Genomic DNA, 14,438 nt, shown 5'->3' on the forward strand with positions numbered 1-14,438 from the left:
AGAAGAGGAACTGAGGGGAGTGAGATGCAAAAATTTTTCTCTAAATTAAATCTATGATGAGCATCAGGTCTTAGCTTAAATAAACATCCTTCTAAGGAAGCCTGGACCAGGGACCTGTGTCTTAAGTGCATATTCAGGGATGGATTTTCATCCATCCCTTCACAGAATAGCAGGCTGAAATTCATGTGGCTGCAACAAGAGGCTTGTTATGTAGCCACACAGCAGGCCTGGAAATAAATTCCAAATCAAACAAAATCTAATGCAACTTTATATTTTTAAAAGCATCTTAAAGCAATTTGTAGCCAAGCAGCAATAAAGATGTTTAATCATTGTAGTCTGTGCTATGCTGGAACTAAATACAATCCTATTTCATAAAGGACTCAGGGGCATCGGTTTCAGTCTGCTTGAGAGGCATGTGTGCCTCATCCAAATGTCTCTCCCAGTAACAAATACATCAACAGGTTTTATCAAAATTAAAAACAAAATGAGATCTGTCTGTTGAACTCCTAAACACAACAGGGCTGGAGACCAGAAAGATGAGCAGCATTAGTCTTCCTCCACACAAAAGCTCCTGCATGAAGTGAAGTCTGCATGAGAATGGCATCACAGCTGTTGGAGCAGAAGTCACGGCAGTGACAGCACAGGAGACTCCTGGCATCCAAGTCTGACTTCCTCAGATGTTCATTGCCAAGTTGATGAACTAATATTGAAAGAAAGATCAAATTTACAATAAGTAATTTCAGGCCCTTCAGCTGCCTCCCCAAATGAAAGAGCAAAGTTCAAAAGCACTGCCTTGCTCCGATTTGACCTCACACAGGGAAGGGGATCTTTGTTCACTGGCTTTTATGTCCCATTCCTACACGGAGACCCTAGGTAGTATGCAAGCAGGACTTTCCAGCATTTACTTCTGTGCTTAGAGGGAAGAGGATAGAGCTCTTTGAGTACTGAATGCCAATAACAGCAGTGTGTTTATTTCCTTCACCACAGCCCACATGAGCTTTCACATTTGCTGTGCCAGGGAACTCAATGTGCATTGCCCCAGGAAACTTCGGATAAGTGTAAAATCAGAGACAGACCATGTGTGCAACAGGAAGACAAAGAGAGCACAAAGAAAACAACAAGCCTATGCTGAGAAGCTGAGGATGCACATTAACTGACATGCCGATTTCAACTCCTGAGGGAGTTGAAAGAATCCCGTCCCAGTTTGCTGCCTCTCCTTTCCCCCACTGTGAGCTGGCACCCAAGGAAGGTAAAAGCAGAAAAGCCAGAAGGGGGGATGGGAAGCTGTCTGTGTGCAATAGGGCAAGGAAGGAAATAGCACCAAGGAGATGTAATCAGTCTGTGTGCTGTAAAATCACAGCCCTGATGAAATCTATGGCAGACAGTCCTGTGCTCTCATGGACACAGATTTCACCTCCAGTTCTCATGTGAAGACCAAACACTAGAGAAGCCACATCATTTTGCTGGTGTTTGTGAAGCCGTGCTCATACCTCGCCAATATTCAGGTTAATGAAATCCTTGTTTTTCACACTCAATGCTTGGAATACTCCTGAAATGAAAAGCAGGACACAGGAGCTATAAATATGCTTCATTCATATTCATGCATGAGCTCCCCATCCCACATCGGGTGGCTGTGTCTAGGACAGGGAGGGCCTGGCACAAAGGCTGGATGCTTAGGGCTGCTGAGTGGTGGTGACTGCTCTGAAAAATGAATTCCTTGGAAGGGGAAAAGTCTTGCTGACTTCAGGCCTCTGTGAAAGCCTCACATCAGGAATCAAAAGGAAATGAATGCCTAAGCACTCAGATTTGGATAATCAGAAATGAAGCCAAGCAATTTGCTTTTCTTTCTTCATCTAATTTTTCTCTCAGTACTTTATACTTCTCACAGAATCACAGAATGGCCAAGGATGGAAGGGACCTCAAGGATCATGAATCTCCAACCCTCCCACCACATGCAGGGCCACCAACCTCCCCATTTAATACTAGACCAGGCTGCCCAGGGCCCCATCCAGTCTGGCCTTAAACACCTCCAGGGATGGGGCGTCAGCAACCTCTCTGGGCAGCCTGTTCCAGCACCTCACCATTTCTATTGCCACGGACATAACCAGGAAGTATAGAGAAGAAAAAACAAAAAATTACTCAGGAAAGTTAATTGCGATTCTCATTGAGTTGAGATGTGTTGTGTTCCAGTTGAGTTTGGAGCCACACTGATGATCACTTCAGTATTTATCCTGCCATTTTACTTGTCTCTACTGCTTCTGCTCCAAAACAAGTGGAACACTGCATGTGAATGAACTAAGACCTATGGTGCCTTGATGAGCAGACAACAGTATCTTCAGCCAATTCAAAAGAAACTGGAGGGAAGTGGTGACAGTGAGTCTGAGTACTGGGGAGAATTGGAGCTGAACCCAATAGGACACACAACTGCTCCATATTTTTATGAGTGAGATTTGGCTAAAAACTGGCTTGGCCCCCTATTCCAATGGGTGAGACACAAGGACACAACACAGACTTTGCCAGCATTCTTTACATGCCTTCTGCATTGCTGCGGAGTTTATGAAGCTGGCTCTATTCATGTGGGGAAATTTTCCATCAGCAGCAAAGCATTTTTCTCTTTACAGGAGAAAAGCTATTCTAAAGACAAATGCTAAACAGAGCTACTTTATGTTATCCATTGAATATACACGCTTTACCTGAGATATTATGCAATATGTTTGATAGCAACCAAAAGTGGTGTTTTTTTTTTTCAAAGAGAAAGAAATTCCAGAGGAAGAAGATACTCACGGCTTGCATTCTCTAAGCGAATTAGGCAGTTTAGGAAATCATCAAAATCAATCTGGAACTGCTCATCAGAGTATCGGAGGACGATCAGCTGCAGCAGGTAGTTGTTGAGTTTATATCCTTCCCAAACACATACACAAAGGAAAAAATGAGCAGCCTCATAGAACAGGCAAGAATCTGCAAATCTGTACTAATGTTGAAAACCAATTAATGGTAGGATGTGCAATGACACACATCCACCCAGGAGGTGATCTGATTGTGAAGTGAATAACTAACTCTGAACAACAAATTTTGCAGTCATTGGATATGACAAACAACTCTTTCTCTCTGAAAATTGAAGAGATTTCTGCAAAGCTAGGTGCTTTAATAATAAAAATACTTTTTGATGTTATGCAAACCCACTGATTGCTCTTCATAACAAGCAGCTTACTCACTGCCCCTACACGCCTGAGGTGGAGATGGGCTCCAAAGTGTTTTCCTTTAGGGTTTAACCCTGCAGTGTTGAGTTTTACAGAGCTCAACAAAAATGTAAACATTTATCTGACAAGCAAGAGGATGGAGCATGCCACTGGCCCATTACTGGCTGCTTCCAGCCCCAGCTTGGCCACGCTGCTTCCAACTCTTGTGGGCATAAGGAAAGCTAAGGTTGGCCAAGCAAGTGCTCTAACTAAAGGGAAGTCTGATCTTACCAACATCTCTGTACACATTTCGGAAGAGGCTGCAGGGTCATCACAAAGGAACATGCAGGTTTTCACTTAGATGCTAAAAGTCCATTCAATTTCCCTCCTACATACCTAACGCCTTCTCTGGGACTTAACGCTTCTTGCAGTTATGGAGTGCCCAGCTGGCATCATTGGTTGCAACCATCTTTGCCTACAGCAAATTTACATGACTTGTCTTACCTGTAGTGCTCATAGTGCTTGTCTTACCTGCAGCTTTGAGAGCACTGCGAAGCTCATAGGAGGACATGGAGCCAGATTTATCCAAGTCAAATCGAAGAAAGATATTCTATTATGCAAGGAGCAGATGGAAAGTTCAGTATTTCCACATGAAAGGGAGAGCAAAAATGGCATACAAGGGCAAGGTATTTATCTGCGTGGCATAAGCACTCAGGAAAGTTGACAAGACTTTAGACTAGATCTAGTTTGATCTGCAGTAACTGAGAAGAACATCTGGGCCCCAATTCTCTGTCATATAGAAAGGCTGTTGTGAAACTTAAGTACTGCCAAACACAAGCATTCAGAAATGATGAAGTGCTCTTCATAAAAAGAATTCTGTGATTTTTAAGAAGTAAGTTTATCTGAGAAGGATGTATGTTTATTTGTCTTCTAACTTCTTTCTCCTAAGGCAGAATCCTGAATCTCTTTTCATGTGTTTCTCTATAATCCTGAAGGTAGAAACTAATTGTTTAACAAGAAATTGAGATTATCCCTTACTCATTTGCTTGTGGATATAAACATTCTAAATACTCATGGTGTACCTGGTGCAACTGGTTTTAATTTTGACCTAAGTATTAAATAATGAAATTGGAGTTCAAATCCATCCTTTTAATGAGATGACAAACACAAATCTCCCTTAGAATATGAGTTAAATAGAGATGTTTTCACATTCAGTTTGAAATTTGCTATCAGATATATGTGCAATCTTCTTACAGAAGAAAGGATTTCTCAAGCTTCCTTATTAAAAAACAATGCATCTTTTGATAAAAGAGGTATGACATTAGGACCCAGAATAAGTGTTTGCCATTTCTGATGGCACAGACAAGAAGCAGAGAGCTGCATATTTTGAATGCTTGGGTGAAGTATGAATTCAGAAAAAAAAAACTATTAATGACCAGGAGGAAGCAATTATGATGCCTTTATTTGAATATTCAGTCTGTGCCCTGATTCTGAAAGTCTGCTTCTTTTTACTGCCATATACAGTGGCAGGAAAATGTGTTTAAAATTGGAATCAACTTTCCCAGACTTCAGTACTTTTGATTACTGAGAGATCAATAATGTAAATGCAGTGACTTATGAGATGATTGTTTCCTACTAGAGATGAATCATCATTTTCTTCTGTACATCAGTTAAGTATCAGTTATCCTTAATTTTCATTTTGATTGGATTCCTTGGTAGCACCCACTACATTCTTTGTCCCAAACATACTTGATTTCTTTATAAAAATCTCTGTTATTTCCAGAAAACCATTAAGGTTTAGCATCATGGAAAGCCAAGGATGTCTTTGATGATCCAAAACAAGCAGTATACTTTTAAAACATTTGTTTTGAGTTTAAATTTCTGGCTTATAAACACTCCTGTCTCTATTTTTGTCTGCATATGCATAATAAGCTAGGCAGGAAATAGCTACTAACATGGAGAAACAAATACAATGCATAATGTCACCTACTATCCATTTCTTCAGTTTTTCCCAGAAAACTTTGAACTCACTGAATTCCAGTTTCCCATTGCCACTGGTCTAATCATCTGGATTAAGGAAAATAACACATTGTATACAGGTGCAAATTACAGCTGAATTTACTATTTCTTTAAACATATAACATTACATTGTCTGGTGCCACTGAATCTGATGCAGGATTTATCACGAGGTGCAGCTCAAGCAGTTACAGTCATGCTGTGGCTGAGATACTTAGGGAGCATAATGTGATAGAAAAACACAGCTGAACAATGCAGGCTCCACAGAATAAGAAAGACAGATCGTTCTGAGGCAAGAACTGCTTTGAATGTAAATGTGATCTAGATGATTCAGAGAATGAAATTACCTGATTAAAACAAATTGATACTGTAGTTGAAGCAGTTAGTCAACCAATGTGTTATTCAGTATTGTTATCTAGAGATGATGCTCTACTGCAGTGACTCCATCAAAGATTAAATGAGAGTTGTGAGACGAGGCTGGTAAAATCTGGTCTGAAATAATAGTCTGTAAATTAGTGCTGAGAGATGGTGACAAGATGTACCTGGACTTCACTGTTCCTGAAATGTGAGGGTCTTCTTAATACTTACTGTACTTAGTTACTGACGGTCACCTCACTCGTATTCCTCTTCCCCTTCCCATCTTACTTTTCAAGACAAAGCCCTTGCTCAGATGGACCCTAGCTCAGCAACGGCCAGTGTGTGCCAAGCAGGGTCTAGCTCACCCTTATTTAAACAGCATGCTTTTGTTTAAGCTTCTGTACTGGTGACATTACTGAGGGCACCCACAGGTTCCATAGACACTGTCATTCCTATGAAAAATCTGTCTTTGTACCCAGCCGGGTTCTTCTTCCTGGTGTCATGTCAAGACTTTGCTCCCATCCCCACTGCTGCATGGTGACAATCAGGGAATTTGGTGGCATGTGACATGGAATGGACTTGCAAGCATCAACTCAAGCTTACGTTTGTGTCCTTTTGCTCCTCCATTTTACTTTAAATTCCATGACCATTATGAGATGATTGTGCCTGCATTCCTCTTGCTTCCAAAGCAGATGAAGAGATATCTCCCCATTAATTCAAAACTATGTAGAAATTTTCTTGGAAGCACTACAAAACATGGAAACTATTTGGTTATAACCTAAATAGTAGGAACTGCCATGAGCCAGGGTCAAGTGTAGACTCTTGTTCTGCTCTAAAACCATGTAAGGATGAGAGGTGAACATGGCTGGCTCCCTACTGAAGCTTGGTTTCTAAGGGAGGAGATTTAGGACTGGTCTGCTGTTTCTTGTTGCATGTGTATGGTGACGGATCTCCACTAAATTTTAATGTTATGGACATAGCTTTTACAGGATACAGTTTTATTTGTTTCAGTTTTGTATTAGAAGTATTTGAGAACATGCTACTGCCATCATGGACTTGAGCAACTGAAGGAAAACATAAGAATTTACTAGTTGAACAAGCAGGACAAAACTCACATATTAGATAGTTATCTTGTCAGAACTGTGTCTGTTTTGTCTCTTGTAACAAAATCAGCTATCAGAAAAGTGTACTACCAAAAATAGGTGTACCTGAAGAGAAGCCATACAAAATTCAACAGACAGCAAAATATTGCAAACAATGAACCCAGTGGAGAACTGCCAGGGCTGTGATTCATCAAATCTAATATCTATGCCGTCATTTAGCATTTCTCACAGTCAAGCACATCCAGAACAAGCATAATTATACCATTCTTTTCACTGTCTATAGGAGAAGTCTAGAAAGCTAGCACAGATGTAGGCACTTCCATCACAAATGCCTAAATTTAGACAGAAAAATCTTACCCACAAGTCTGTTTGCTGGAGTTCCAGAGTCCAGCTGAATGACCAGATTTACCAGCTTTTCATCTGGCTGTCAAAAAACCCACTGCCTTGATGTCAGTAATTTTTACCAATCTGCTGACTCCTAATTTTCTGACCCATAATTTCCATGCACACCTCTGTCTGGTGAATTCCACTCTACAGACAGCAGACCAGGGTAATACTTCAGTAATCTTTTCCAGATCTTTCTTTAATAACCTGCATCTTGAAAAATCCACTGTTCGGAATTTGAGATTTACTTGTACAGGTGTTTGGCTTGAAGCATCTCCCTCTGAGTTATGCAGCAGAAAATGGTCTGTCTTGAAACTCCTAACCCTGAATTTCTAAAGCAAAAATCAGGATACAACTTTCACTTTTATTTTCTTTTCCTTTCCAGTGGACAGTGTTCTGAACATGACATTGCCACACTCATTTCCAATATCCATGACAGGCCCTGCTATGAACAATTATATTCAGTATTTGTTCAGCACCACGAGCACTTATTTAAAAGGATACATCCATAAGAGAAATGATGTTTCGGCATGAAATGAGACTTAACTTCTTGAATTTGATGTCCTTTGCTGAAGAAGGACAATAATAAGAAAGAAATCACTGGGCAAACCTGCCTGTTATAATTCCATAATAGAAAACAGAATTTCATAAGCACTGATAGCTGGCTCTTAGGCCTCATGTGGAAGAATTTGTGCACTGGAACATGAAGACATCCCACTCTGCATGGAAATCATAATCCAGACAGAGGAGGTATGAACTGAAGACATAAAAGAAAATATTCTCTTCGTTTCTGGTTATACAAAGGGCCTATGGCAGCGCCATGAACTATGTCCAGGTCTTACTAGTCCCATTCCCAGTCTCTCTAGAGCAGAGTAGTGCAGTGTAGAACTAGCCTCACTGAACTGACATGGGTCATGTTGGAGGCAGGGCAGTCAAGTGGTTAATTCACAGACTAGATGATTTTCCAGCTCTGCCCTGGCTGCAGGACACCATGCAAGACTAGTAACACAGCCTTTATTTTTCCATCTGTAAGGGAGCTGAAGAGCAGCTTTTATAAAGTTCTTTATGGCTCTTAACTGCATGCCACCAAGCAATAACAGAGATTATCAGTACTTACTGTTTTTTAATACTGCATTTAGAACATATTCAAGTTCTTCTGCAGCTACTTCCATGTCCTGAAGTTTGAAAAAGAAAAAGAAAAAAAGAGAAAAAAAAAAAAAAAGAAAAAAAAAAAAAGAAAAAAAGAAAGAAGCATCTGGTGCTTGAATGTTTCTAGAATAAGACATATAAAAAAACTCAGAAAATATCATCCCATTCACCTGCACTTTATTGCACCTCAGGAAAAGAGAACCATACAAAACCCAGAAAAGGCTAAAAATCAAAGAGCTAGCAAAATATAGAAATGCTACTGTGTGTGAGGCTGTCTGCAAGCAATCTTAAGATGGAACCATTGATTCAGAGGAAGAAAAATGCAGCTGGACACTGAACCATATAGGCTCCCTAGGGACTTGAGTTCTAGTCCTGAACCTCCTGTTGCTCAGTAGGAACTGTGTCCTTCTTCATCTAAGGATAAGGCATGGTGACACCTGGTGCCTAAATGACACACTACAGCTAGGCACACTGCCCCCAAAACGCAGTTTTTGCCTCTCTTGGCCCTGGGAGGGAGCAGAACTCTCTCCTCCTTTCTATCTGTTGTCATCACACACAAAGGTTTTGCACTCACCTTTCCTGAGATCTGCTCAAACAGTGCCCGGAACTGTTTTTCTTCCTCAGTTTCTTGTGGACTCGGGGTTGGGTTTGAAGGCTGCAGTATCAATCACAGTAAGAAACTGTATGTGAAACATGGTGTTTCTCCTGCACACAGTCCCTCTTTGCATCAGGGGACCATAGTGTATCTTACAAAAGGGTACATGTTCTTGAGCATTGTTTGCTTTGACGGCAAACCTTAGGCCTTCCTAGCATCTAGCTTTCTGAGGGGAGTCTCATCCCTCACTGCCTTTCCCTGGATGATTACATAGTGTGCCATTGCTTTGGCTACTTCAAAACCACAACCATCAGCACTGGAAAATGCCTCTTGTCTCATCTCAACACCTCACCACTCTGCTTCCACAGTCCTTGAACTACCTTGTTCAAGGAAGCTCTTTCCAGAAGCATCATCCAGGGACTTCTGGCCCCTCTTGATGGCATCAGCTAGAGGTGGCTGCATCTCAGCACTCTGCCCAGGGCAATTGCATGCCTATAAGCATTTTCAGTCAACCAAGAGCCTCAGTATCATTGCAGGGTGTAGAGCCCCGGATTCAGTCTGCCAATGAGACATGCAACAGCATTGGGTCATTGCTACAGCTGTGGTGACCATGCAAACAGAGAGCAGTTCTTGTGCCAAACACTGGGGAAAAGGAGGGCAACCAACAGCATAGCAAACAATGCAAATAATTGAGCTTTGCTTTCTCTATGTAAAGAAGATAAAACATAGGTGATATTTAGCATGTCACCCTCTCAACACTGCTTGGTCATGTCTATTTTTTACCAAATGCCTGTTCTTCACTTTGTACTGCTCAGGTTTGGGTGCATTCCTTTAATGATACTGGGCAGATTTACTTTGACCCTGAACATGGCCCTGAGACCCTAGAAATGAAGGGGTACACTTGCTAGTTGGTCTCTGGAGAAGGTTTCTAATAAAGAGGTTCACATAGAATCATGGCTTAGCTTGTTTGCGTAGGAATTCACACCACAATGAGCAGATTAGCTGCTGGGAAACGCTAAAACAGGAGCTGACCTGGATTCACCTGCAACTGGTGCTCAGCAGGCAGGTCAGGCCATTCAGGAATAAAAAGAATTTTATCGCTTCACTGTGCACATGCATTTACCAAGCCTTTCCTTCCAAGCCTTGTGGATAATGGTAGGTTTGTATTCAAAACAAACATAGGTCTGTAGAAATTCTATTGCCTTTTATTTTTTCCACAATAAACAGAATTCGAACAGATACGAAAGGTCACGTGCAACCCCATGCTAACTAAATTTGCACTTTCAGTGCATCTGTGGTAGCTAATAGCAAGCTCTGGTCTATCTGACTGCCTTGAAGCAGCTGCAGAAGTACAGCAACTGTGATTTTGATTGTTACAGCTCTTTTACCATATTCAGCAGAACTGAATGCTTCAGTCACTCACACAAAGCTGGCAATTGTGGAACATTCCTGGGAAATGAATGTGCTTTAGCCAAAGACAGTAAAAGCAGTGTGAGCTGGCTTACACAGAGCTATCCTCTTGCTATTTTAACTCTGTGGACTTACCTCAGGGAGATCAATGGCAACATTTTCATCCAGATCCCTGGAGAAAACAAAACCTTATTCAGTATCTGAAGATGTTCAATGTCTGCTTGGGGTGGAAAGGGCACAAGCTGGCTCATTACATTTTCCAGAGGTGAAAGATAAAACTGCATTTTTTTCTTACTGAACTACTTATGTTTAGACAAAATTAATCAGAGAGATTTTTGCACAATTCAAATTTTGGCATGAGTCGTTGTAACAGAATTTAAGCAGGACCTAGTGAGGGCAGAGCCTCTGTGCATGCTGTCTGCAAAAGAATTAATCTTATTAATTGTGTATTTTTTTCCTCATTTTTTTTCATACAGAATTGTCACATGGGCAGATTTTGTGAGGAAACAAAGAGGAACCAAACACTATTGCAGCCACATATTGCTGAACAGCAGCAGGCAGCTAGCAGTTTTTCCCTGCAAGCTTCCATTGGATTCACCATGGCAAGCCATATTTCTCCACCTCCTATATTCCTCTCCAAAATAGCCAGATTTAGCAAAAATGGGCAAATGGATCTGCAGATGGATTTTTTCCAACCACTTTGAAAGCAACCAAGCAGATGAGCCTCGACCAAGTTCAGTTTCACATTGGAGGGCACGCTGCAGGCCAAAAGCCCATTTTCAGACCTTTCCTTATTCTCCTTACTAAGCAAATAAAAATAGCAGAGAAGCAAAAAGTCCTCAGGAGCTTCCCACAGTGCGGCTCTGTCATAGGACTGGGCTCCCAGCATTCAGATCCTTCCCAGGAATTGGCAGCCCCATGCAGAGGAAAGCATCAAAAGGGCTGGTGCTTTCTGCTGACTTACTCAGTGATGGCCTTCTTCTCTGAAAAGATTCTCAGGCAGAAATCTGCCTCCTGGTGTGGCTCAAATGTGGTTGGAACAAGGATGTAGTCACCTGGTGGCAGCTTGAATCTGTCAGACACTTCCCTTAAATTGATGTAGGTTTTGCTCCTGGCCTTGGAGGCATGGTACCTGAAGAAGTCTTTGCTCAAGTGTTCTTCTCCACCAGGGCTCTACAAGGGATTCAAGGCAGCACTGCATTGGCTGTGGTATACTGAGGGCTACCCCCACCCTCTTCCCAGTCATGCACCAAACTCTGCCTGACACAGTGCAACTCTGACTATCACCCCCCTTGCCCAAGCACTCACAGAACCTAGCTCATGCTTGTTGGCAAGGACTTGTCTTCTCCCACCCAGAGGACAATCTAAGGGGACACTGGGACACTGCCTTCCTGCATAAACATTTCCTGTTATTAAAGATCACAATCCCAGGAGAGGTGTCACAGAGCAGTGAGACTTCACGGTCTTCTTCTGGATGGAGAACATGCCTCAAAAGATCTTCTAATCCAAACTTCACACAGGGACAGGAACCATCATACACAGTGAGCCCCAAGAGGCTCACAAGATGCAACATCCCTTCCCTGGGAGCCATGCAGGGAGATGACACAGTTACAGGGCTGAGGAGTTTACCCTGGATACCCATGGGACTCCTAAATTCTCCTTTGAAAGGACTCCATCCTAACCAAGTCAAAATTCTCCATGGGGTTTGATGTAACCAAGAAGAGTATTTTAGGAGAAAGGGCCCTAAAAATATCTGATGATTGGCAGGATTATAAATCTGGAGAAAGATGCTAATATTGACGGTGTGGCTACTGCACTGTAAAAGCAATAGAGCACCTCATAAATGGAGTAGCCGATGCTTAGCATTTCAGCACCAAGCTTCCTGAGTTTACGGCGATCCTTTTGCATCAGTGCTGCTATGAACGTGCAGTCGTTTTGACCATCGTCTTTCTCTGTCAAATGCAGCTTGATTTGTGGATTGGTCCAGAAAGTGTCTGCCAATGTAAAGAACACCAGAACATTTCTCGCCTCAGAATAATACCGCAACCACAAAAAAAAAATATATATATATATAAATAAAAGAATAAAAAAGTAAACAAAGAGGACAATTAAGCTGAGGTTTTGCTCAAAATTATTTTTTTCCATTAGTTGTCATGCTTCTTTCCACTCAGCTCTGCAGAAAATTAGCCAAATCCTGAAGTCCTTCATGGAGTTAGGTGTAGAAAAGATTTTAGGGCTGATATTTTATTAAGTTACTGTGGTTTAAATAAAGCTGTTGGCTGGGATTTTGTTCACAGTTACAATGATTCCATACTACTGGTGCCAATATGGAGTAACACAGTTCAGATCCACAGTGCTACTTCAGAGCCACATAAACATGCTGGCTGAGCTGGATTTTTGTCTCATTTTACACTTACTGCTGCATTTTAAGTGACTTATTTAGAGCTAGTACGGCTTGTACAAATGTAAGTGAGAGAGAAATCAGATCCAACAAACTTGAGAGCAAAGAAAGCAGTTCCTTTACCCCAAGTTTCAAGTGGGACTGTATTTGTACCTTTGGCTGGCTTCTACTAGCTGAGACTCAGCTGGCCTGTCCTATTTCCACAGTTGTAGCTCTAGGGTAACAGGAGAGGCGTCTGAGAGAGGTTAATGGCTTCTGTGCCTGTTTTTCATTTTCAAAGCAGTATCTACTTGCCTAGAAAATTTCTGCATCCTCCTGCAGTGGATCCCCGGACCCAGCTCCCCTCATGGATGGTCACCTCCCACTTGTGGGCAGTGCTGTCTTCCAGGGCATCTGGAGTCAGGTTGCAGATCTCAACTTTATCAAAATGCACTTTGAAGTCTTCAAATTTCATCCTGAGTGAAAGACATGGGAATTAATGGACAATTATTCACTTCAGTGAAGGGTGCCCAGACAAGAACTTACACGCCTGGGTCCCAGGGCCAGACTACCAGCTCACATGGATTTGAATAGCTCCACTAACCGTGGAGATAAGCTGGATGCCCACAGAGGAAGAAGATAAGTCTAATTCATTGTGGTGGTGTAAAACACAAACAACCCTACTGTCATAGACTGATTTTGACATCTCTTACACCTTTATTTTTACACCAATTTTATTCATTTACAGTTGAGTGTAAGATACGGTGAAGAGACACTGGCATAAAACCTACTGCGGAAAGAAATACTTGATCGACTCTGTCCCCCTCTGTCTGGACTTCCAGATTCTAATCCTGAGTTGCATCCATACTGACAGAGAACCAACCAAAGGATGGCAGGCATCCATATAGGAGCCAAGTTTGCCTACAGATCATCTGTGCATTCAACACCAGCCACATGGCAGCACTACAAGTGACACACTGTGATGGATTAGCCAGGCTGTGGTACAGCTAGCCTGTCTGCACTGCAGTTAAAGTAATGTTTGGGCCTCTGGCAAGGTTTTTTGGCTCAAGTTTCTCACGCTTTCCTCTATTATGGATGCCTGGGACTTTGTCTTAGCAAAAACATGCACCAAGCAGAGGGGCAAAAAGTATATTTGGACTTGAATAAAGACACCAGCCAGTCCTTGAAGGTGATACGGACACTGCTGGAGTGTCATACAGATTGCAGAATATGTATTTTAAACCCAAGCTGGATACATACACATGATCACTGAAAGGGAAAAGTTAATGCCAAAATACAGTCATTTTTGAGTTTCTATGGTGGATTGGTCAAACTTAGCCTACTCAACATGCTAAGAAGCAGATAAGTTATGGGATTTTAGCTAGCAAGTAAATTGGAAAAGAAATGACAAACTTTCTGGCTGGAGAGCTGAGTATTCAGGGCTGAGCAAATAGCCAGGAAAAGGGACAGCTGGAGGCAGGCATAGTGCATAGAGTGCAGTCCTGGGCAAAGGGACTAAGCAGAGAAACTACTCCCTCCTGACACAAATTCCTGTAGCTATCCTTTTTCTCCTGTGACTAATGCATAACAGCAAAAATAGAATAGAAGGAAAGTGAAAGCTCTTCAAGACCACATGTATATCTGTGCTAGTGGCAAATAGGACCCAGCTAGCAATCGGTGCAGCTCACTGGATAGATCATATTCCATTTTTCTGCTGTATAAGAAATGGATTGTCTATGGTGTCAATAATTTACACCTGCTATGGGCCATTTTACAACATTTTTTTCAGTGACGGATGAAACAGTAGAACTTGCGTTCCTGGGATTTTTCCTCTTTCTTGTCAGCTCATATGTACTGCTGGCCTT

The 14,438-nt window shown here is 41.9% G+C and overlaps 1 protein-coding gene across 1 annotated transcript in view; it reads right to left on the bottom strand.

Moving 5' to 3' along the window:
• Positions 1-234: 234 nt before the first annotated feature.
• Positions 235-14,438, bottom strand: part of CAPN9 (calpain 9) — a 28,012-nt gene continuing 13,808 nt past the window's right edge. Inside the window, exons 9-20 of the mRNA XM_052685982.1 lie at positions 12,889-13,049; positions 12,030-12,187; positions 11,158-11,366; positions 10,329-10,365; positions 8,763-8,843; positions 8,157-8,214; positions 7,544-7,608; positions 5,170-5,238; positions 3,711-3,789; positions 2,785-2,901; positions 1,491-1,549; positions 235-700 (exon numbers count right to left, since the gene is read on the bottom strand). Coding sequence (XP_052541942.1) covers positions 674-700; positions 1,491-1,549; positions 2,785-2,901; positions 3,711-3,789; positions 5,170-5,238; positions 7,544-7,608; positions 8,157-8,214; positions 8,763-8,843; positions 10,329-10,365; positions 11,158-11,366; positions 12,030-12,187; positions 12,889-13,049 — 1,120 coding nt within the window. The 3' untranslated portion in view covers positions 235-673. The remainder of the gene's footprint in view (positions 701-1,490; positions 1,550-2,784; positions 2,902-3,710; positions 3,790-5,169; positions 5,239-7,543; positions 7,609-8,156; positions 8,215-8,762; positions 8,844-10,328; positions 10,366-11,157; positions 11,367-12,029; positions 12,188-12,888; positions 13,050-14,438) is intronic.

Source organism: Tympanuchus pallidicinctus, unplaced genomic scaffold (assembly GCF_026119805.1).
Source record: "Tympanuchus pallidicinctus isolate F22 unplaced genomic scaffold, pur_lepc_1.0 scaffold1, whole genome shotgun sequence".
Taxonomy (NCBI): domain Eukaryota; kingdom Metazoa; phylum Chordata; class Aves; order Galliformes; family Phasianidae; genus Tympanuchus; species Tympanuchus pallidicinctus.